Raw genomic sequence first — 23,207 nt, 5'->3', positions numbered from 1 at the left:
TGATGCGTCCCAACCGCAAGTGCACGGGTCGTACAAGTAGTATAGAAAAATATCGATCCCACGAGGAGTTGTGTTAATGATTGAATTTTCGATATAAAAGTTGACTAAATTGAAGTATTTATGAAATTAAAATAATGAATTAATGGGTAATGGAGTATGAAGTCTAAATGTACAAAATTAATATTCTATTCAACAATGTGTTAATTAAACTAAAATTGTATCAAATTGAAATAAGCAAGTTCAAATATGGCAATATTTAAAATGGCAAATGATTAAATTCGATTAGAAATTAACAATGGTAAAAAGGTGATTCCGGAGTTCGGGATTTCATATTCGAGCTATTCTGGGATTTTAAATTGGTTGTCCAATCTTATGAAACTTATGAGTTTTAAGGAGATTAATTCTTAAATCCTTTGAATTCCCTTTCGAGTGAGACAAAGAGCGCCTTAATCAAACTAATCCTACTTTCGTGGAGTTAGAATTAATTAAGACCCATTAAGTTCATTAATTAATCTGTGAATCCTCTTAATCCTTAGCCTATTTCTAGGTCTAAGTTAATTAAGTCCAATTTCCTGATTATCTATCACAAGGCCTTCTCCTTTCGGTGCTTCAACCATGGATTAAGAACATTACTCAATGGGATCCTACATTAAGCATGTCATTAAGCATACAAGAAATGAATAAAACTCATTAAGACCACAAAATATGGATTACCCAATCAAAACCCACAAAATATCTCAAATATTACAACCCTTACTCCAGAATCAAAAGTAAACTACTCACTATCCATAATGCTTACAAGATATGATGAGTTTAAATGGAAATAAAGCTTTAATCTAAGCTAAGAAGTAAGGAATTAAACACTAGAAATGTAGAAAAGTGTAAAGAAAGAAAGAAATCTGCAAATCTTGGTTGAAAATGGTGTGGAAGGTGAAAATGACTCCTCAAATTCTGCTCAGCCTCCTCTTCTTCTTCTTTGCTCCTTGCCCCCCCCTCTTTTAAATGGGAAAATGAGACTATATATAGCATTTTTCTGACATGGAGCCCTAAAATAGTATGTTCTAGGAGGAATACATTAAGGGAATCTTCTGCCAGCTCATTAATGAACTCTTTATGGGACTGCATAAGTGGACTGCATAAGTTATGCAGTCCCTTATGCAGGTTTACTGGTCTGGGTCACTTATGCATGACTTGGTGCATAGGTTATGCACAATTTCGTGAATGTGCATAAGGGAGGTGAGAATGTGCATAAGCTATGCAGTCTCCTTATGCACATTTCGGCTGGTTCTGGAACAGTGATCTTCCTCCTTATGCAGATCTGCATAGCTTATGCGGCAAGTTATGCACAGTTTGGTCAATGCATATTTCAGCTTGAAAACTTGTTTTTGACCTCTTTTTGCTGTAGAAGACACTCCTTAATGACAAAATTCTCTTTAGTCCTTCAAAAACACCATTTTTCCTACAAAACAAAGTAAAAATTACAAATTAGTGCAAAATTGACAACTATGAAAAACTAACTAATTAACTAATGAAATTAGCTAAAAATGACTAATAACCAAATAAAATGATTGTAAAATTAGACCTAAATGACTATGCAAAATGTGTGCATCAAATACCCCCAAACTCAAGCTTTTGCTTGTCCTCAAGCAAACTTTAAAATGTGGTGCAAAGTTTTTAGGGGTGCCTTATCCAAAGAGTTATGAAAATCACTCATTAAGGTAACTTAACACACCTTTAGCCATACCAACAATCCATATACCCATCCCTCAAAATGCAAAGAATCTAATGCTTATCCAAACTTTCACCGCTTAGCCATCAAGTCAATTATCATTCAAAATCCCCAAACCAACCAATCAAAAGAGAGAGTCATGCTCAAAAGGAATTCTAGAACAATCAATAGTCAAAGTGTCTCTATATAGAATGATGGATTTGAATGAATGAATGAATAGTTCTCCAATCCCATAGGCAAATTCCCTACCCCTATCTCCACTAATGTAGCAAGTACTTTCAAGAGATCAAAGGTCTTTTTATGGATGTAATGGGGCCATGGGATTCAAAAAGAGGCTAAGAAGAAAAACGGGTAAAAAGTATTCAAAGCATGAGAATATGTTGCAATTTTGAAACATAAGGTACACTTTATTATATATATATATATATATATATATATATATATATTTTTATATATGTGGGAGAGAGAAATACACAATGAGGATTGTCAAGTGCTAGCATAGTTTACAAAACACATAAAAATGGAGGGACATTTTGATACTTTAACTTGTATTTTGCATTTTCTTTTGATGATTGTCCCTAAAATTTCCACTCCCAAACTCATTTCTTTTAATACTTTGGGTGGATTTCTTTCATTTTGAATGGCAATAGTGAAAAGCACATATACTAGCACTTTTACAAGGTGACAAGTATTTCTTCTCCCTTTTATTGTATTTTTTTCTTCTTCTTTTTTTTTAATTAATTTTTTTTTATATGTACCTAATATTGTAAATAATTATTCTCATGAAAAGGGTTGGAGTGTTTGGTTCATTGGCTAGGTAGCAATAAGGGTTTCAAGAAAAATTAGGGATAAAAAGGCTCAAAGGGGTTTTCAAAGGTCAATTTTAATTGGGAAAAAGGGCCAAATGTTTAAAATGAGAAGGTTTAAATCAAAGAATACCTAATCATCTCTCTTTTCAAGTATAAGCTGATATTTCGCCTTGAAAGGTTTAGAAAATTTGTTCTAGGATTGGGGAGACATCATTTGACTACCTTATATCTAATAACTCCCTCTAAACACTTCCATCTCCAAATGACTAGTTGGGTAGCTTTTTGGCTAAGAAGATATAGGCAAGGGATAGACACTTCAAAACCTTGCACCTTTTAGGAAACTTTCAATCCACAAACCCAACTAAAAGGTGAGTCAAATCACTCTCATAGGCACATTTTCAATACTCAAGGGATTTGGCAAAAGATTTTAATGCATGGTGCATGATTCCTAAAATGAGTAATGCATGAACTAAATGGAGGAAGTCTATTTGTATGCAATTTGTACAATTTCTAAGTGATGTATAATGTGTGTGTAAATGTGTAATGAATATGTATGTATGGATGTATATGTAAAATATTTACAATATATGTGAATGAAATGGGATGAGATGCTCTTATACTCAAAATGTGAAAAATGAAGCTAAAAATCAAAATGTGCACCCCTAAACTCAAAATTAGACATTGTCCTCAATGTCTCAAACAGTAGATAACCAAAACTCAAAGCAAATAATATGGACCAGGAATTGTAAAAATTAAGAGCAAAAAGAAAGAGTTACCTGGTATGAGAATTCAAGCTAAAGGGATGCATAAGAAGCTGCATAGGTCATGTAGAGTTAAGAGCTGTCCAGAGTATTTGCATAGGTAAGGTGCATAAGCCATGCGGTGCTGCATAAGAGGCAATATATGTTGCATAGGCTATGCAGGACAGTGGCATAAGGGGAATACAACCTGTGCAGCTCAGTATAGAAAGAGTTGCACAGGCTATGCAAAGGTTATGCATGATGAAATTCATAGCTGTACAGTGTATACAAAGCTGCTGCATGGGAATTGGCAAGAGGAAATGTACAACCAGCAGTAGAAGTATGGAAATATATATAGAGTATGGGCAAATATGTACAAAAAGGCAATAAGTGCAATAAAAAAAAAATCAAAGAAGACTAATGTAATAGCTATCCAATAAAACTTCAAAAGAAACAGAATTTAAAAGAAACTAATTCAGAACAAACAAACATAATCCAAAACAAACTATAAATGTTTGAACATATTTACAAAGAAAAGGTCCTACAAGATTCAACAAAAGTAAAATAAACACTAATCTATGTCTATTGTTTTTCCTTTGTCCAAGGATGTTGCTAAGGGGCTGGTGGTTGCTGCCGGCTGTCGAAAAGATGGTGCTGGAGGAGGTGATGGAGGTGGGGGAGGCATGCCCAAAAAGATCATGAGGTGCTTCACCATCTCCTTCAGTTCTTTCTGTTTGTCCCTGGTTTCCATGACAAGGTCAAATAGCTGATCATGACGATCCTTTAGTGTATCAAGACCACTGTCAAGCTTCCTATCCACAAAGAATATATCATCACTAAGCCTTTCAAGATAGGTGAATAAGGCTTTAGTGTTGAATGCAGGAGGTGCTGTGGATGAGGTAGGTTCAGCTGTAGGAGGAATGGGCTGAGCAGAGGTAGCTGGAATGTCCTGTGTAGGCTGAGGGGGTGGGGTAGGTGTAGTAGGGTGCTGTGGAACTGGTGTGAAAGGTTGGGTTTCTGGTTGTGCAATAGGCTCAGTTTCTGCTGCAGGGTGGACAGTATCAAAACATGACAGAGTAAACCCTGTTTTGGTTAAATGTGCAGTATCAAAATAGGAAGTGTCTTCAAGTGCTGGGATTGAGTGCTCTGCAGGATTAAAACCAAAATGCTTGGCTATGACAGTGATAAGCCCACCCAAAACAATATCACCTATGGATTTGGTGGCAATGTGCAGCACATGTTCACAAAAGAAGTAACCAGGAGATACCTTAACTTTGTGAAATGCACACCATAACATAAATAATTCAGATTTGCCCACAGCACCAGAACTAGTTCCTCTGCCCAATATGGTGCTAGCCATCAGCCTATGAATAAACCTAAGTGCAGGGTCAAGGATTTGGGATGTTTTGGATTTTCCAGCAGAGAAAGTTTGAGGTTGGTTTGTTATAATTCTCCAAAATTGGGCAGGATTCCAAATGCCCTTGTTAGCTACCTCTACTCCAGTATGTGGCACTCTAAATAACCCATCAAGTGCGAAACCAAAAATGCCATGAAATTGGTCTAATGACAGTTCTCTATTTTGCCCCAAGCATCTAAATGTCATGATTGGTTTATGGTCTACGTCATGCAAGTTGAGGGTAGCAGAGAATGAAGAAATAAACTCCAAAACTAGAATTGGATAAACTACCTCTTGCTTATGCACAAATTCTGTCCAACCCATACCGTCAAGAAATGTAACTACATTGTCAAATAAACCAAGAGATTGTAGAGCATCAACAGATATATACCTAGTAGGTTGTACCCTTCTATCTTTAAGTCTCTTGAAAGCGGCTTTTTGGATTGTATCAGGGAGAGGCCAGGGTAGCTTTGATACAAATGGGGTTGCTGAAATTGTCTTTTTGCTGGAAGAAGGTGTAGAGGCTGGAGCTTTTGGCTTTTTAGGAGGTGGTTCCGAAAATGGGGTGGGTGGGTCTTTGCGTTTGGACAGAGGAGGAGCAGAGGACATGGGTCGCACGGATTTGGATCGGATTTTGCGTTTGTATGTGGTTGGTGGAGGTGGTGGGGGTGTCGTTTGTGGTGGAGGATTGGAAGTGGGGAGTATCGAAGACAATGGAGAGACTTCGAGAGGAGAGGCGGGGCGGGAATGTGGAGGGGACTCCATTGCCGATGGAGAAGAGATAGGGGGAAATGAAAATGTAGGGGGATTTAGGGTTTTCGTGATGAGAGCGCTGGTGGAGAAGATGGGAGAGAGACGGCGAGAATGCCGGAAGGAATGGAGGTTGAAGGGCGGTCGTGGGGTGAAGAGTCGGGAAGTGGAGGTGGTGGGAATTTTCTTTGCCGAAAATGAATTTGAATCGGGTTTGTAGGAGACTACATAAGGGGAAAATGATTTATGCATAACCTGTGCACTCTTTTGTACATGTTTTAAAATGATTTAAACTTCAGAGAAATGCTTATGCACAAGTGCATAGGTTATGCACTGTCCTTATGCATGTTTCGGTGACCCTTGAAATGTTGAGGATCGAAGTCATGCGGGAGTGCATAAGTTATGCACTCCCCTTATGCATGTTTCGGCAGAAGTGATTTTTCAGAAAATTGGGTCATGCAGAAGTGCATAGGTTATGCACTCTGCTCATGCACTGTTCGGCAATTTTTGGAATTTTGGTTGGTGGTAATGCAGATGTGCATAAGCTATGCACTCTGCTTATGCACTCTGCGGTAGGTTTTGAAATTCAGAATTTTGGTTATGCAGAAGTGCATAGGCTATGCACATTGCTTATGCAGGTCTCGACAACTTTTGGGATTTTCTGATTTCTGGTTATGCAGAAGTGCATAGGTTATGCACTCTGCTTATGCACTGTTCGGCAAGGTTGATTTTTCTGGGTTGTTGGTCATGCAGAAGTGCATAGGCTATGCACTCTGCTTATGCAACCTTCGGCAGAATTGGAGCTTTGGATTTTTGGTTATGCAGGAGTGCATAAGTTATGCACTCTCCTTATGCAGACTTCGGCAGAGAGAGAAAATGCAGAATTTGAAGTTATGCAAATGTGCATAAGTCATGCACTCACCTTATGCAAGTTTTGACAGATATGAAATTTGACAAAATGAGGTTATGCAGAGTTGCATAAGCTATGCACTCTCCTTATGCACTTGCAATAAAGGTGAAAAATGGCAAGAATTTTGGTTATGCAGGATTGCATAAGCTATGCAGTTGCTTATGCACAAGTTAGCAAGATCAAGAATGCAATAGAACATGGATTGCAAGTGTGAAAAATACCCTAGAATGAGGAAATATAATTCCATGAAGCATAAACCATGAGAAGTTTCAACAAAAACACATCAATATATACAAAGTATATCAAAAAGGCATCACACAAGCATGTAAAAATGGATCCTACATAAAAGACCTTTGAGAACTATGCCATTTTAAGACAAATTCTGCAAATCAACATTTAGCACATAAAACTCCATAAAAATCTGCATGAAGTTGCATCTAACCACAAATGAGAAATGAACTCTCCAAGATTTGCCAAGAAAATGCAACATTTCTACCTTGAATCTTTCAACCCCAAAGGAGCTCGAAACTGCAAAAATGACCAACTGACCACCATAATATCATTATAAGCACAAATATTTGAAAATTACCCACCCAACCTCACCAAAAACACAAGTGATCTGCTGCAGATTCTATTTTTCTGCTCTGCAGAATGTACTTTTCCTCTGCAATAACTAGATTGCAGCTTTCAGCAGTTCACCAACCTTTCTCCATTTAAATACATCCAACCTCATCAAAAACATGAGCCATTTTGCTGCAGACACCCTTTTTGCTGCAGAATGTACATTTCCTCTACATAAACCAGATTGCAGCTCCTGCACAGGTTATGCAGCAAAAACTTATCAGTTCTTTTGAATGACAAAATTTTTCAAGTTAAGAATTACTTTCTCAACAGTTCACCAGCCCTTTCTTCATTGAATGACATCTACAAGAGACAAAATTTAACAATGTCAAAATTTTAAATTTGGGGAGATTTAAGATAAAAACAAAATTAATGAAAATGAAAGTAAATCAACAAAAGCAAAATAAAAGGACTTGGGATGCCTCCCAAGAGGGCTAATTTATAGTCCTTAGCTGGACTCTTCATGAATTTTACTGAAAAGAGGTGAGGGATTGGAGAGCTTGTAACAGCTTGCTCCTAGTATTGGGTCTCCAGTTATGTAATGCTTCAATCTATGCCCGTTGACCTTAAAATTCCCAGATTTTTCACTCCAAATTTCTATTGCTCCATAAGGGAAAACCTTAGAAACTCTATACGGACCAGTCCACCTTGACTTAAGTTTTCCAGGGAACAATTTCAATCTTGAGTTGAACAACAGAACTGAATCACCTTCTTTGAATTCCTTTTTCCTCAGATGCTTATCATGCCAAACTTTAGTTCTTTCTTTGTAAATACGGGCACTTTCATAAGCATCCATCCTCAATTCCTCAAGCTCATTAAGTTGTAACAACCTTTTCTCACCAGCTTGCTTAAGATCAAAATTCAAGGTTTGAATGGCCCAATATGCTCTATGTTCTAGCTCCACAGGTAAATGACAAGACTTACCATACACCAACCTAAAGGGAGTAGTTCCTATAGGGGTTTTGTAGGCAGTCCTATATGCCCATAAAGCATCATCTAGTTTGATAGACCAATCTTTCCGAGAATTATTCACTGTTTTCTCCAAAATATGCTTGAGCTCTGTTAGAAATTTCAACTTGTCCGAAGTTTGAGGATGGTATGGGGTAGCTATCTTGTGCACTACACCATACTTCCTCATTAAGCTCTCAAATTGCTTATTACAAAAATGGGAACCCCCATCACTAATTATAGCCCTAGGAGCTCCAAATCTGCTCAAGACAAATTTCTTCAAAAATTTCACTACCACTCTAGCATCATTAGTTGGAGTTGCAATAGCTTCCACCCACTTTGACACATAGTCAACCCCAACTAAGATGTATCTATTACCATATGAAGGAGGGAATGGCCCCATAAAATCTATTCCCCAGAAATCAAATAATTCCACTTCAAGAATATTATTTAGGGGCATTTGATCTCTTTTTGACAAATTTCCACTCCTTTGACATTTATCACAATCCAACACAAATTTCCTCACATCCTTAAAAAGATTTAGCCAAAAGAAACCAGCTTGCAAAATTTTACTAGCTGTCTTAGAGATTCCAAAATGACCTCCATAATCAGAAGCATGGCAATGATGCAAAATACTTTGTACCTCCTCTTCAGGAATACATCTTCTAATTAAACCATCACAACATCTCCTAAATAGTAAAGGATCATCCCATCTATAAAACTTCACTTCATGCAGAAACTTTTTCTTTTGTTGCCATGTCATACCTAGAGGTAAAACCCCACAAGATAGATAATTCACAAAGTCTGCATACCAAGGTAGTTTAGCAACAAGAGAGAAAAGTTGGTCATCCAAGAAAAACTCATCAATAGGGATTTCATCCAATTCTTCACCATCCAATTTCAACCTACTAAGATTATCAGCAACTACATTTTCAGCTCCTTTCTTATCTCTAATCTCCAAATCAAACTCTTGTAGCATCAGAATCCACCTAATGAGCCTAGGTTTAGCCTCCTTTTACTGAGCAAATACCGATGGTCGCATGATCTGAAAATATAACCACCTTTGAGTCAATAATGTAAGGTCCGAACTTTTCCAATGCAAAGACAATTGCCAAAAATTCCTTTTCGCTTGTTGCATAATTTGTTTGAGCCTCATCCAGTTGTTCTACTAGCATAATAAATAGCATAAGCCTTTTTGTCCTTTCTTTGACCAAGAATGCCCCAATTGCATAGTTGCTAGCATCACACATAATTTCAAAGGTAGGCTCCAATCGTGGTTACATGATTGGTGCAGTGATAAGAGCTTGCTTCAACCTGCAAAAGGCATCCAAACACTCTTGGTCAAATACAAATGGTGTATCATTACTTAACAAATTAGACAAAGGTTTAGCTATTTTAGAAAAATCCTTGATAAAGCGTCTGTAGAACCCGGCATGTCCTAGGAAACTTCGAATTCCCTTGACATTGGTAGGAGGAGCCATCTTCTCTATCACTTCAACTTTGGCTTTATCAACCTCTATTCCTCTATTAGACACCAAATGTCCAAGCACTATCCCTTCCTGAACCATGAAATGACACTTTTCCCAGTTTAACACAAGGTCAGTATCTGCACATCGCTGCAAAATTTTAGAAAGGTTAGCCAAGCATATATCAAAAGAAGATCCATAAACAGAAAAATTGTCCATAAAAACCTCTATTATGTCTTCAATGAAATCTGAGAAGATTGCCATCATGCACCTTTGAAAAGTGGCTGGTGCATTACACAACCCAAATGGCATCCTTCTATAAGCAAAGGTTCCATATGGACAAGTAAAAGTGGTTTTCTCTTGATCATTTGGATGGATAGGGATTTGAAAAAAACCTGAATATCCATCTAAATAGCAAAAGTAAGAATGCCTAGCTAGTCTTTCCAACATTTGATCAATGAAGGGAAGTGGAAAGTGATCTTTTCTAGTGGCAACATTTAATTTTCTGTAATCTATGCACATTCGCCAACTAGTCACTGTTCTGGTGGGAATTAATTCATTATTTTCATTTTTGACAACTGTCATTCCACCCTTTTTTGGAACAACATGTACCGGCTCACCCAAGTCTTATGCGAGATAGGGTAAATGATCCCTGCATCAAGCAACTTCAAAATTTCCTTTTTAACAACTTCTTTCATATTTGGGTTCAACCTCCTTTGATGTTCAATAGATGGTTTACAATTTTCTTCCAAAATGATTCTATGCATGCAAAAGTGTGGGCTTATTCCCTTAATGTCATCTATGGTGTATCCCAAAACTTTCCTAAATTTTCTCAACACTCTTAACAACTTATCAGCTTCTAAAGTACTCAAGTTTGCATTTACTATTACTGGATAAGTGTTATTAGTGCCAAGAAATTCATACCTGAGCTGAGAAGGAAGTTGCTTAAGTTCTACCTTAGGTGCATCTTCTTCCTTGAATGATGGTTGCTTAAATTCAGCTTTTTCCTTTTGTGTGAGTTGAAAAACTGGAGCAGAAATGAATGGTGGACTTCCCTCTAAGTGTTGAGCATATGCAGCTACATGAGGGTTGTCATAGTCTATGCCTTCTCCATGAACCAAACAATTTTCAAGTGGATCTTCTGGATATTTCTTCCTGAAGTGTTCTTCAACCAGCTCATCAATGATATCAACTCTCAAGCAAGTATCAGCTTCAGAATGATGCTTTTTCATAGAGTTATTAATATTGAAAACCAATTGCTCCTCACCAACCCTAAGAGTCAGCTTTTCTCCTTTCACATCAATCAATGCTCCTACTGTAGCTAGAAAGGGTCTCCCCAAGATAATTGGAATATTAGAATCTTCCTCCATGTCCAAGATGACAAAGTCAACAGGTATATAGAACTTTCCAACCTTCAGGGGCACATTCTCCAAAATTCCTTCAGGATACTTGATTGTTCTGTCAGCTAACTGAAGAGAAATGTGGGTTGGCTTAAGATCTCCCATGTTGAGCTTCTCATAAATAGAGAGAGGCATAAGGCTAACACTAGCCCCTAAATCACATAGAGCTTTTGTAGAACAAGACTCTCCAATGTGGCATGGAATTGAAAAACTCCCTGGATCCTTAAGCTTTGGAGGAAGTTTCCTTTGGAGGATAGCACTACATTCTTCTGTCAAAGCTACTGTTTCATCATCTTCAAGTTTCCTTTTCTTTGAGAGAATTTCTTTCAAGAATTTTGCATAAGAGGGCATTTGTGAAAGAGCATCAACAAAAGGCACATTTATGTAAAGTTTCTTCAAAACCTCTAAGAACTTCCCAAATTGCCTATCAAGCTTGGCTTTGTGAAATCTTTGTGGAAAGGGAAGTTGTGGCTTGTAGGGCTCAGGAGGTATATACTTCTCTTCTTTTTCTTCAAATTTCTCCTTACATTTTTCTGCACTCTCTTGTTTTTCACTCTCATCAGTCCCTTTTTCATTTTCTCTCTTCTCACTGTTTTCACTCTTCTCATCATTTATAACTTTTCCACTTCTTAAAGTAATAGCTTGACACTGCTCTCTTAGATTTTCTCGTTGACTTGGAAGCTTTCCAAAAGATTTGGCACTTGAGGAAGATGCTTGTTGTGCAATCTGGTTTTCCAAAGATTCTGTGTGTTTGCATCTGTTCCAGCCTTGCTTTCACCTCTCTCATCTCCTCATCATGCTTATTTTGGTTGGCAAGTATCTGCTGCAATAAAGCTTCAGTGGTGGAATTTCGTTCTTGCTGTTTTGGTGGAGGGTTCATATTTTTCTGCTGAAAATTAGGCAATGGTTGCCTATTTTGCTGATATGGAACTTGACTCTGCTGTTGTGGTTGAAAATTCTGATTTTGAACTTGACCTTGCTGATTGCCCCATGAAAAGTTGGGATGATTCCTCCAATTTGGATTGTAAGTTTGAGAATAAGGATTCCCCATTTGCTTGTTTCCATAATTACCAACATATGCTGCTTGTTCTCCATAATCTACTCCACAGCTGGTTGTTTCCTCTGCATAAGCCACTTGTTGTGAACTTCCAGCTGATGATGATGAACTAACCAACATACTCAGGTCTTCCATCTTCTTAGCAAGGACATTTGTAAGTGCATCAAATTTTGCATTAATCATATTGAATGGATCAAGATCATACATTCCAGCAGCTTGCCTTTTCTGAGTTGGAGCTGGTCCTCTTGGACTACTCCAAAGATGAGTGTTCTTTGCAATTTTCTCCAATAGCTCATAAGCTTCATCTTCATGCTTAATAATAAATTCTCCTCCTGTTTGAGCATCAATGATTCCTCTGATTGCAGGAGTGACATTTGTGTAGAAATTCTGATTTATTATCCATTTTGGAATGGCATGATGTGGGCATAATCTTTTCAATTCCTTCCATCTCATCTATGACTCATAAAGAGTTTCATCTTCTCTTGGTCTGAAAGCTGTCATTTGATTCCTCAACTCTTGAGTTTTTCCAGGTGGAAAATATTGTGCAAGAAATGCATCAGTGAGTTGCTCCCAATTTGTAATGGAGTTGTGAGGTAAAGAATCAAGCCAGTCCAATGCTCTATCTTTCAAAGAGAACGGGAATAGCTTCAATCTTGCTGCATCATCAGACACTCCAGGTTGTTTTTGCATGTCGCAAATCATAGCAAATTTCTTCAAATGTGTGTGTGGATTTTCAGAAGGATGTCCTCCAAATTGAGAGTTTTGAATCATTTGAAGAACTCCAAAATCCATCTTGTAACTATTTGCATCAATTCTTGGTCTTGCTATACTCTCTCTCAAGTCATCAAAACTAGGAAAAGCATGATCCATCATACTTCCCCTAGGCACGTTTGCATTAACAACTTCTTCACCTTGGGCTTCATTTTCATTGTTTTGACCATTTCCAGCATTCCCAACACCAATTCTAACTCTTTCATCAGCCATGTCTGCTTCAATTTCGGTTTCTCTCAAAGCTTCCTTTCTTTTTCTGGTTTCTTTCTTGTTGGCTTTACAAAATTTCTCAATTTCAGGATTGAACAGTAAGGTTGTGTCAGTTGTGCTTCTAGCTCTTCTCATAAAAAAAATTAAAGTACCTGAAAAAGAACAAACAAACACAAAATGAAAAGATAACAAAGATAAAACTAAAAACAACTAAAATGATCAAAAACTCAATCTTAAACTAACAACTCCCCGGCAACGGCGCCAAAAACTTGATGCGTCCCAACCGCAAGTGCACGGGTCGTACAAGTAGTATAGAAAAATATCGATCCCACGAGGAGTTGTGTTAATGATTGAATTTTCGATATAAAAGTTGACTAAATTGAAGTATTTATGAAATTAAAATAATGAATTAATGGGTAATGGAGTATGAAGTCTAAATGTGCAAAATTAATATTCTATTCAACAATGTGTTAATTAAACTAAAATTGTATCAAATTGAAATAAGCAAGTTCAAATATGGCAATATTTAAAATGGCAAATGATTAAATTCGATTAGAAATTAACAATGGTAAAAAGGTGATTCCGGAGTTCGGGATTTCATATTCGAGCTATTCTGGGATTTTAAATTGGTTGTCCAATCTTATGAAACTTATGAGTTTTAAGGAGATTAATTCTTAAATCCTTTGAATTCCCTTTCGAGTGAGACAAAGAGCGCCTTAATCAAACTAATCCTACTTTCGTGGAGTTAGAATTAATTAAGACCCATTAAGTTCCTTAATTAATCTGTGAATCCTCTTAATCCTTAGCCTATTTCTAGGTCTAAGTTAATTAAGTCCAATTTCCTGATTATCTATCACAAGGCCTTCTCCTTTCGGTGCTTCAACCATGGATTAAGAACATTACTCAATGGGATCCTACATTAAGCATGTCATTAAGCATATAAGAAATGAATAAAACTCATTAAGACCACAAAATATGGATTACCCAATCAAAACCCACAAAATATCTCAAATATTACAACCCTTACTCCAGAATCAAAAGTAAACTACTCACTATCCATAATGCTTTACAAGATATGATGAGTTTAAATGGAAATAAAGCTTTAATCTAAGCTAAGAAGTAAGGAATTAAACACTAGAAATGTAGAAAAGTGTAAAGAAAGAAAGAAATCTGCAAATATTTGTTGAAATTGGTTTGGTATGTGAAAATGACTCCTCAAATTCACTTTCACCTCCTCTTCTTCTTCTTTGCTCCTTGCCCCCCCTCTTTTAAATGGGAAAATGAGACTCTATATAGCATTTTTCTGACATGGAGCCCTAAAATAGTATGGTCTAGGAGGAATACATGAAGGGAAGCTTCTGCCAGCTCATTAATGAACTCTTTATGGATCGCATAAGTGGATGCATAAGTTATGCGATCCATTATGCGATTTTGGTGATTACGGGTCACTTATGCGGTTGCATGACTTAGTGCATAGGTTATGCACAATTTCGTGAATGTGCATAAGGGAGGTGAGAATGTGCATAAGCTATCGATCTCCTTATGCACATTTAATTTGCTCTGGAACAGTGATCTTCCTCCTTATGCAGATCTGCATAGCTTATGCGGCAAGTTATGCACAGTTTGGTCAATGCATATTTCAGCTTGAAAACTTGTTTTTGACCTCTTTTTGCTGTAGAAGACACTCCTTAATGACAAAATTCTCTTTAGTCCTTCAAAAATACCATTTTTCCTACAAAACAAAGTAAAAATTACAAATTAGTGCAAAATTGACAACTATGAAAAACTAACTAATTAACTAATGAAATTAGCTAAAAATGACTAATAACCAAATAAAATGATTGTAAAATTAGACCTAAATGACTATGCAAAATGTGTGCATCAAGATTCTGCTGTATCCCACTCAATTTGGTATTCTTTTGCAATTTCCTCCATAACTTTCAACTTGACTTCATCAGTAGGAGTTCTAACAGAAAGCTTGTCAATTAACTACAAGAAAAGAAGGCACTCAATTAATATTTTCCTTGAGTGGCTAAGAGAAGACAATTTTCCAACTAATCCTAAATTAGCACCAGCTTTATGCCGTTATGATCCATTTAGTTAGTAAAAAATTAGACGATGTCAATCCAGTGGACGATAAATGCTTAAATTTGAAACTTTAGAAAGTTTTAATTTCTTGATAACAGAGTACTTACCATTCGATTTACACCACAATTGGGTCGCAGATCAATGGCTGCAGATACAAAATCTTCCCCATACTTCCTCTTAAATATATTCCTCATTGCCACTAATTCTGGAATTTCAGAGCACCTTGGTGATGCAAATATTATCCTGGCAATCCCTTCTTTCAGGTCTGCTGGGCATTCTCTGGAACAAGTCAAATCAACATCAGAACTCCATGTACATGTGCTAGTAAATGATTCTATTATTCTCACCTTTGCTTTGCAATTAGTGTAAGTCTGGCCACAACTAACTCACGCAAGAGCCCAACAAACTCATTTGCAGCCAAAACATTTTGTTCTCTTATTACATGCTCAACCTTCAACACCATGAAACTTATTTGCAAGTTACGTCAATCCACAATCATGTTGTAAGGGAACATAACTCCTTGACAATTATATCAGCTTGTATCATTACATTTCATGATGATCTGTTCCTAATTCCTGACCCCCATATCTAATCACAGAAATGATGTTCAAGACAGAGCTAGGTACTAAAAATCAACTCTTGAGAAAGTATTGCAATGTGCCTTGTCCACATTTTATTCCCTCCATACTCTTAATCACAAATGGGAATACATCAGATGTATGGTCATTAAGGCATATTTCTTTTGAAATAAGATTTCAAATTATCTTTTTTGACTGAACCAAAAGTTTTGAAAAGAAAGAGAAGCTTGTGTAAGGCTACACTTTAATGTGTTTTGTTCATGAAACTAACAGAAGATGAGGCTGTCTCCTTTTGACCTCGGAAAGAATTGTATTTCACAAACAGTTAAAACTTTAAAATACTTACGAGTTGTCATCAAAGAATTGAGATTTATATTTGCTGAGGGGCGGTGATTTTGTATTTCACAAACAGTTAAAACTGTAAAAATACTTGAAAGTTTTCATCAAAGCATTGAAGTTTTATATTTGCTGAGAGGCAGTGTTTTTGGATGCCCCAATTAAAATGAGCGTAAATTATCCTTATTCTAGATACTTAATTAGTGCTGCAGGGAAATGCAGAATGACAACAATATTGACTACAATTCATTGCATGGCGAGCTTCACCATTGCAACTCTAAAATGGTCTTACTCTGAGCAATGTCTAACAAGAGCACAAATGTTGCCATAAAACACAATATTCCTAAATTTGAATTCCATTGCAAATACTGTTGAATAACACTTGAAAGTAATACCCAATCATCACAAGATTCCGACCCATATGGTTTTCATCACCAAAATTTTTGTTAATTAAGAGGAGTTTGAACTCCCATTTCCAGTTCCTAGAGACAACAAGTAATTCCTCTAAATCACAGTTCCGCATTTCATCTGATAAAACAATCTGCTAGTGCAAGATTTAGCTAGGTTCAAGGGGTTAACTCAACAACTCAATAAACAAATGGAATAATCAAATTTGAAAATTCATCTAACCTGATTAAATATAGTATTCCCGCCCCAAAAATAGGGGGAAACAAATGCATCTAGGGGAAAAGTAAGAACTTTTACCATATAATCCAAGTGGGTTTTTCTCAGAAGCATATTAGTTCTCCAACATAATTAATCACATAGTCAATATATTAAATACAATAACAATGTCAATATATTAAATACAATAACAATGACCGAAAATAAAGCTTAAGCAGAGTTCGTGAAGCCAAAAGAGAACAAATTCCCAACCTAACTAAATTAATATTATCCGATGAAGGGCAATATAAATAAGATAAAGCTGCACCCGGATACTAGCAGTGGCGTCTTCACCAGACTGAAGAAGCAATGCAATGTATCTTCTCATCTGCCTCACCACCACCTCTCTCTTGTTCCTCAGCAACTTTATCCTCGCCACTGCCATCTTCGCCGCCGTTTTCCTATCCCCACTCACCCCCTCCACCACCCCCCCCCCCCCCCCCCAAAAAAAAAAAAAAAGACACAACACAAATAAACAAAAAATCAGCGCATAAAACAATATTCCAACAGCTAGACGCAAGAAAAAGTAAACAAATTTTCTGGGCAACCAAAAGGAGAGGCATAAAAATGTAGTTGAGAAAAGAAATGTACCGTCTAGAGGAGCTAAAGCTCTGGCTAAAAATGGAGAGAGTGAGCTTCATGAGTTTCTTGGTGCGAGAAATGGCCACACTCGCGACGGTCATGGCTGTGACGGTCCCGTGAATAGAGAGGCAGACAATGGGGTGTTTTACTTTCAGGATTAACGATCTACTTGTAATAATTTTTATTAATTTTCTTGATATTGATCGGACGATTTGGATGGGCTGCGAGAGGAAAATTTCATTAGTGAAACGTTGTAATATTCCATTCTAATTTGTAAAAATTAATTGTGAACTGTGATGAGTTCCATGGGTTACAGAGGAAAAATAGCCATTATGTTACCTAGTACGTGGTTGGTGGGTCCCATTGTGATTGTGAGCGTACATTGTGATTAAATCCAGATGCGATGCCGTCAGATTTTACTTCAGAACAATACAATTCCAATCCAAGAACAGCAAGGAGCGTAAGTGATGGACTTCGTTGTTTCTGATTCAAGCCTTGCAAACAACTTTATTTATTTCACGTTATTTGCATGGAACATTCAATTTATCCTATACATACAAACCTATATATGCCAACTTGAAAATTAAGAAAAAAAATATTATTAATTTTACAGATGAGTTTTTAAAATATGATTATAACATCAACCTCAGTCAAAAAATATTTTCGTTTTAATTTTTTTTAACTAACTCAAATATTTCATTTAATGGGACTTTATATTATTGTGGGATTAAATTATAAAATTTTAAATGTGTATGCTTCAGAAACCAGGTCTGCAACTGGGTTTGCAGAAATGAAGGTTAGCTGGGTGGTGCTTGCAGATGGTTACTCCTTCTTAGTAAAAGGAATGCTAAGGTCTTTAATCTGATACTGAAAATAATGCTGGTTAGATAAAGCCAAATGATACAATAATAATGCCGGCTAGATAGATGGCTTTGCTATTGTGGTATGTTCTGTTCTACGAACTGCTTTTATGAATAAAGAGTTTCTATACAATTTGAATTTTATTATAATCTTCTGATGTCAAATGACATTCATCAACATCATTGTACATTTGATTGAGAAAAAGAAGATTCTCCTAAAAATTGAGGATGCTGTAGTGATACAAATGGAAGTTAAAATTATACAAATGGAAGTTAAAATTACACTAACTGGTGAGAGAGTATGTTCAGGGGGGAAACTCTAGCATTGATTAAGTGCCTAAACCAGCATTTCAACTCCTTTGCGAATTCTTGGATGGTGATATCCAAAATTTCCAGCATTTTCTGTGCAGCTTCTATCTTCTGTGGCTCTAACTCTAAATCTTTGCTTGGATTAGTCACCAACAGCTTGGTAAGTGCAAGATCCAATTCTCTAACTCATTCATGTTCTCTGGTTGCCCTTCAAATGCTACTACGCCTTTGTGCACCAATTTGGAAAGCAAAAAGCATTTACTGGGCTTTGGTTTCAGGATTGGTACAGAGAGGAACAACAAGAGCGAACTAAAGATGGAAACGGTGATCTAGCTTGCCTCTTTGAGGGCTTTCACTACTGCAGATAGATAATGATCATTTGAAGTTAGAAGAGCAGGCTCTGCAAAAATGCTGTCCTGCTTTAATGATGCGAGAGACTTTGCTGTCTCCTTTTTCATCTTCTTTCTGCGGAAAATATAAGCAATGATATTGCTTTCAATGCTCGACTCTCCTCCATCTTTGCTTCTTCGAAGAGCTGATTGAAGTTCTTGAACACTTTCTTTCATCAACAAAATAGCGTCTCTTGTCTTGCTACATACATCTAAGTACCTAATCAAATCATCTAACATGTCACCTACCCATTTCTCCTCTTGATGTTGTGCTAGAGCTTGTTGAGTTGCTGTCAAATTTAGCAGATCCTCTATGCATCTGTATATCTCTCCAAGGCCAGAAAGACGAGCATGGATTGTTTCTGCATTCGCCAATGATGCCTCCCAAGAACTAAGCGTGTTCAGCTCTTCTTCAAGTTTGCATATTTTAGGAGGAGATTTAGCAGGAAAGCTAATAGAACGAACATGAGTAAGCTTGGGTGAGAAAGCAGACATAGTTACTCTCATTAGCATATGAAATGGTTAAATCTGAAGCAGCTATATGATCAATTATCAGATACTTATACTACTGCCAATTAGTGAAGGTGGAACAGGAGGGAGACTAAAAGAGCCCTGTAGGTCCTAACATCACGCCAATGTGGAAAGCCTCTGGGGATTATTCAATGGAATAGTTTTGTTGTCATGTCTTGCACCAAAGATAAAAAGACAAGTTCTTCTTACTTAATGCAATCTCAAAATTGTTATTTCAATACAATGCATCTCATTGTTACATTACTCTAAAAAATTTCAAATAGGATTATCTCTCTCTCCTTCTCATGCATCGTCTTTACCTGCTGCCAAAATCTAGCCGTTTCTTTTTTTCAGTTCGTGGAAATTTATATGATTGAAAAATTATCCTTCCAGGTTCTCTGGATGTGAAGAACCTTGAAACTTTAGATATTGAGATCCGGGAAGATTAGAAACCTTAATTATATATTAATCAGTTTCAAAATATATATGCATACGGTGGTTAGCATTAACAAATATGAAGATAATATCATCAGTTTATTCCTGCACGAGTGGCATGTTCTCACTATGTCCCCTTCACTTCAAGGATTGCTGCCCACCTGACAAAAGTCTGGTAATTGATTATATAATTATGATGCACAGATCTTAGGATTTGTACTTAATCTATGAATTAATCATACTTCTGTACTATCATGCATGGATGCTAATTTCTCCTGTATTAGGTCTCTGATATCTCTCTCTGGTTAAAAAAAAAATTAAGATTTTTACATTGGAAATTTTGAAAAGGGGGGAGTCATTTGAGAAAAATTTGAAGATTTCAACAGTATTGGAGAATGATTATGTAGAATAATGCGGATAGGGTCCTCTGGTTCTGTAATTCTGAAATTTTTTACCTACTGCTAGGAATCTTATTGCAATAATTTAAGAGTGCCTTTCCTTGGTAAAGAAACCAAAAAAGTTGTTAAAAACTTCATGCCCAGATATCAAGTTCTTTGCGGAACCATGAACCACATGTTGGAGTAAAGGATAATCAACTTCTTTGTTATCATATGATTTCCCTGCCTTGAGTTCCACATTGCTCGCTTCGTCTTCGACACGTAGCAAATGGTAAAATAGTAGGAAATCAAAAGAAAAAGTAAACCAAGAATACATCATCATCATGCTTTGAGACCTTAGAGATTTTAAACTCAATAAACATATAAAATACGTATGAGGAAATTCACACACACAATAATAAATTTATGAGCCATTCCTTAAAAATAATAGTTAATAGTTGCACATTGATTTAATAAATAGGATTTTAAGCCACATTTCTCGTAATCTTTTGCGGCCTTACATTTTTAAAAGAATTTTTTTGTCTTGCAGAATCTGCTGCATATGAGGCAAGAATTCAAAACACGGATAGCATGATTTCCATGCTCAGGTGATCCCCTGCAACAGAGTTATGGTGCAAGTAGTTAAGATGCCATGCAATATTTGACTGCTTTTGAGGGTGGGCTTTGGTGTAACAGGAAGTTCTCACAGGTTCTAACTTGTGCACTAGGATAAACTTGAATATTTTCCCGATTTTCTCTGTCCTCAGTGCATGGTCACAAGCTGTTGCATAATGAACTTGAGTTTTTCTTCAAATTGACTGTAGATGAAGCTTCTACTATTATAGAGTAAAGAATTAGAAGCTCTGGTTGTATTTTTCTTCAAATTGACTGTAGATGAAGCTTCTACTATTATAGAGTTAAAAATTAGAAGCTCTGGTTGTATTAAATAAACCTTTTATATTTAATCAAACGATTACAAGCCTTAGATCAAGGACTAATTAACAGAACTCATGATGGATATATTGACTCTATTATTCTGGCATCTTTGCCTGACACAATTTTTGTTGCATTTATTTAAATTACATTCATCTACTAGTTCCAAATCCTGGGTACACTTTATCAATGAGATAGCAGCTTGCAGGCACATAAGGAAATTTAGGATCAATTTATTTCTCCTCACAATTTTTCTGGTTATCTTGTTGTTTTAACTGATAATGGGAAAGCAAGAAAACAAAAAAAAGAAAAGAAATTAATCATCACAAAATGGACCACAAAACTTTTCTGTATTTCATTGTATAGTCAAATTATTTGATTTATGTACATAGGTTTGGCAGATCTCTAAAATTTTGATGCCTTTCCAGGATTTGGGGTAGAAATCAGAATCAATATTATGAAGGCTCTATTGGGAGATTATGTTCAAAATGGAGGCTCTTGTTTTAATCAAGTTCCTGAACACATTCTCCAAGCAATTCTCGATATGTTCAATGCCGGCCTCCAAAGCCTCCAACCTTTGATGTGCAATTTGTATCTTCTCGAGATGAGGCCTCTCGCTTAGTGCAGCATCAACACTTTGTAAATGATTCACAATTTCTTGCTTTTCTTCGCAAGCTATTGCTCCCTTGCGCATTAACTTCGAAACTGTAGACCACCTACTGCGTTTTGGCTTTGATGTTGACAAGAATAAGAAGAGGGATTGGAAGATAGAACTATTCATTGCAATAACTTCTTTAAACAATTGAATCAAGTGGTGATCTTGAAGTAAAGATGCCTTAAGTTTGCTGTCCATTTGCTTCAGTACAGCAATTGACTTTTTTGCCTCATTTTTTATCTTCTTTGTGAAGCAAGAATAACTAGCTATACTGCTTTCAATGCTAGAATCTCCTTTTCTCCTGCGTAGTGCAGATTGAAGAGCTTGAACTTGCTCCTTAAATTGTAACAAGAAGTCCCTCGTGACTCCACAAATATCTAAAAGCCTCACTGATCCATCCAATAAATTTTCAAGACATTTTTCATTTTGACAGTGAGAGAGGATTTCCTGTGTTGATGACATGCTGAGTAGATCATTCACTCCTTTGTACAAATCTTCTAGTCCTGACAGGCCAATGCAAATTGACCCTGATGTAGATGTTGATGATGCCTCCCATGTTTTGAGCTTGTTCAGCTCCTGTTCGACTCTAAGGGTGGTAGGATGGGATCTTGAAGGCAGGCTAATTGATCTAACATGGTAACTATTAGCCATGGTTGTTCTTATCTTTTAACAGGAAGGCTTGATGTTTAGATGGTTTAACCAATTAAATGAGTTTGTATATATAGGGGCGCAAAGAGCTATTGACGTCAATTAATGTGGAAGCATGTGAAGCCAACGTGATCTCTCCTTCGAATACGGTTACCATGTCACATCTTTGGCCAACACAGCTCCAATTATAAGATGCTTCTAGCTTTCAAATTCTCCACAATTATGATATGGGTATGAGTTGTCCTGCTATTTTGTCATTTGCGTGTTTGATATGCATTGCAGATAACAAGGTCATCCCAGTTTTGTCTCCCCTACTGCCACATTAGTACATTACCTTCTCCAATTTCTAGTATAAAAGTTGTAGCTGTTTATCTCCCAAAAAAAAGAAAAAGAAATCTAGATCTGCAATGGATGCATATGAGATTATATATAGATGGCGATTAGAATAATAGGTGCATACATCGGTCGAGGCATTATTCTATACCTAATGCACGAGTGGTTTTCAATCTTTGGATCATATTTAATCATAAAAGAAAAAGAAAACAAAGACTGGATCTTTAAATCATAAAAGAAAAATAAAAAGTTGAGAGGGGAAAGGAAACTTGTCCTTTGTTGTTCATATTGCAGAGTAAACGCTTGGTATGAGAAATTCAACGGGCTCAGAGCTATTACCTATTGTACAAAAATTTCTTATGGAATGTAGAATTTTGTGAGAGTTCAATTGAATTGATTTTTTTTTTCACCAATTATCATGTTTGGAATAAAAGAAATATAATTTATGTATGACTGTGTGAGAATTCTTTTCTTCCAAATGATTTATTTCAAATTAATTCAACAAAGATTAAATGGCAAATAGTTTCAATATGTCAAATTTGCAGGTTGCCCTTTGTTCAATGTCACCGTTTCTCTAGTATGGGTTTTGTTTTATATGTTTCTCTAAGTGTTAACTTGCAAAGAACGCTTTGGTAGCTCAGTTTGACAGGATCATATTCCTAGATTGAACCAAGAAAATGGCTCATTGAAGCAAAATTTGAATG

At 36.5% G+C, this 23,207-nt stretch overlaps 2 protein-coding genes and 1 non-coding gene across 3 annotated transcripts; 1 reads left to right on the top strand and 2 right to left on the bottom strand.

Annotated features, from left to right (window-relative positions):
• Positions 1–12,235: 12,235 nt before the first annotated feature.
• On the top strand, positions 12,236–12,343 carry LOC131175155 (small nucleolar RNA R71). The gene has a single exon (XR_009145317.1). It is a non-coding gene; the product is annotated as a small nucleolar RNA R71 (small nucleolar RNA).
• Positions 12,344–18,552: 6,209 nt separating this feature from the next.
• On the bottom strand, positions 18,553–19,107 carry LOC110672547 (uncharacterized). Its single transcript, XM_021835348.2, has one exon. It carries the CDS (start codon positions 19,105–19,107, stop codon positions 18,553–18,555), a length of 555 nt encoding a protein of 184 aa, XP_021691040.2.
• Positions 19,108–21,198: 2,091 nt separating this feature from the next.
• On the bottom strand, positions 21,199–22,228 carry LOC110672588 (uncharacterized). The gene has a single exon (XM_021835394.2). It carries the CDS (start codon positions 22,171–22,173, stop codon positions 21,334–21,336), a length of 840 nt encoding a protein of 279 aa, XP_021691086.2. The 5' UTR covers positions 22,174–22,228; the 3' UTR covers positions 21,199–21,333.
• Positions 22,229–23,207: the final 979 nt, after the last annotated feature.

This window comes from Hevea brasiliensis, chromosome 16 (assembly GCF_030052815.1).
Source record: "Hevea brasiliensis isolate MT/VB/25A 57/8 chromosome 16, ASM3005281v1, whole genome shotgun sequence".
Classification (NCBI taxonomy): Eukaryota; Viridiplantae; Streptophyta; class Magnoliopsida; order Malpighiales; family Euphorbiaceae; genus Hevea; species Hevea brasiliensis.
Note: the sequence above shows the minus strand (reverse complement) of the source record. Positions and strands in the feature narration are given on the sequence as shown.

Excerpts from the sequence above, each read along its gene's own strand:
- LOC110672588 (XM_021835394.2), bottom strand. The coding sequence starts at position 22,173 with ATGGCTAATAGTTACCATGTTAGATCAATTAGCCTGCCTTCAAGATCC.
- LOC110672547 (XM_021835348.2), bottom strand. The coding sequence starts at position 19,107 with ATGTCTGCTTTCTCACCCAAGCTTACTCATGTTCGTTCTATTAGCTTT.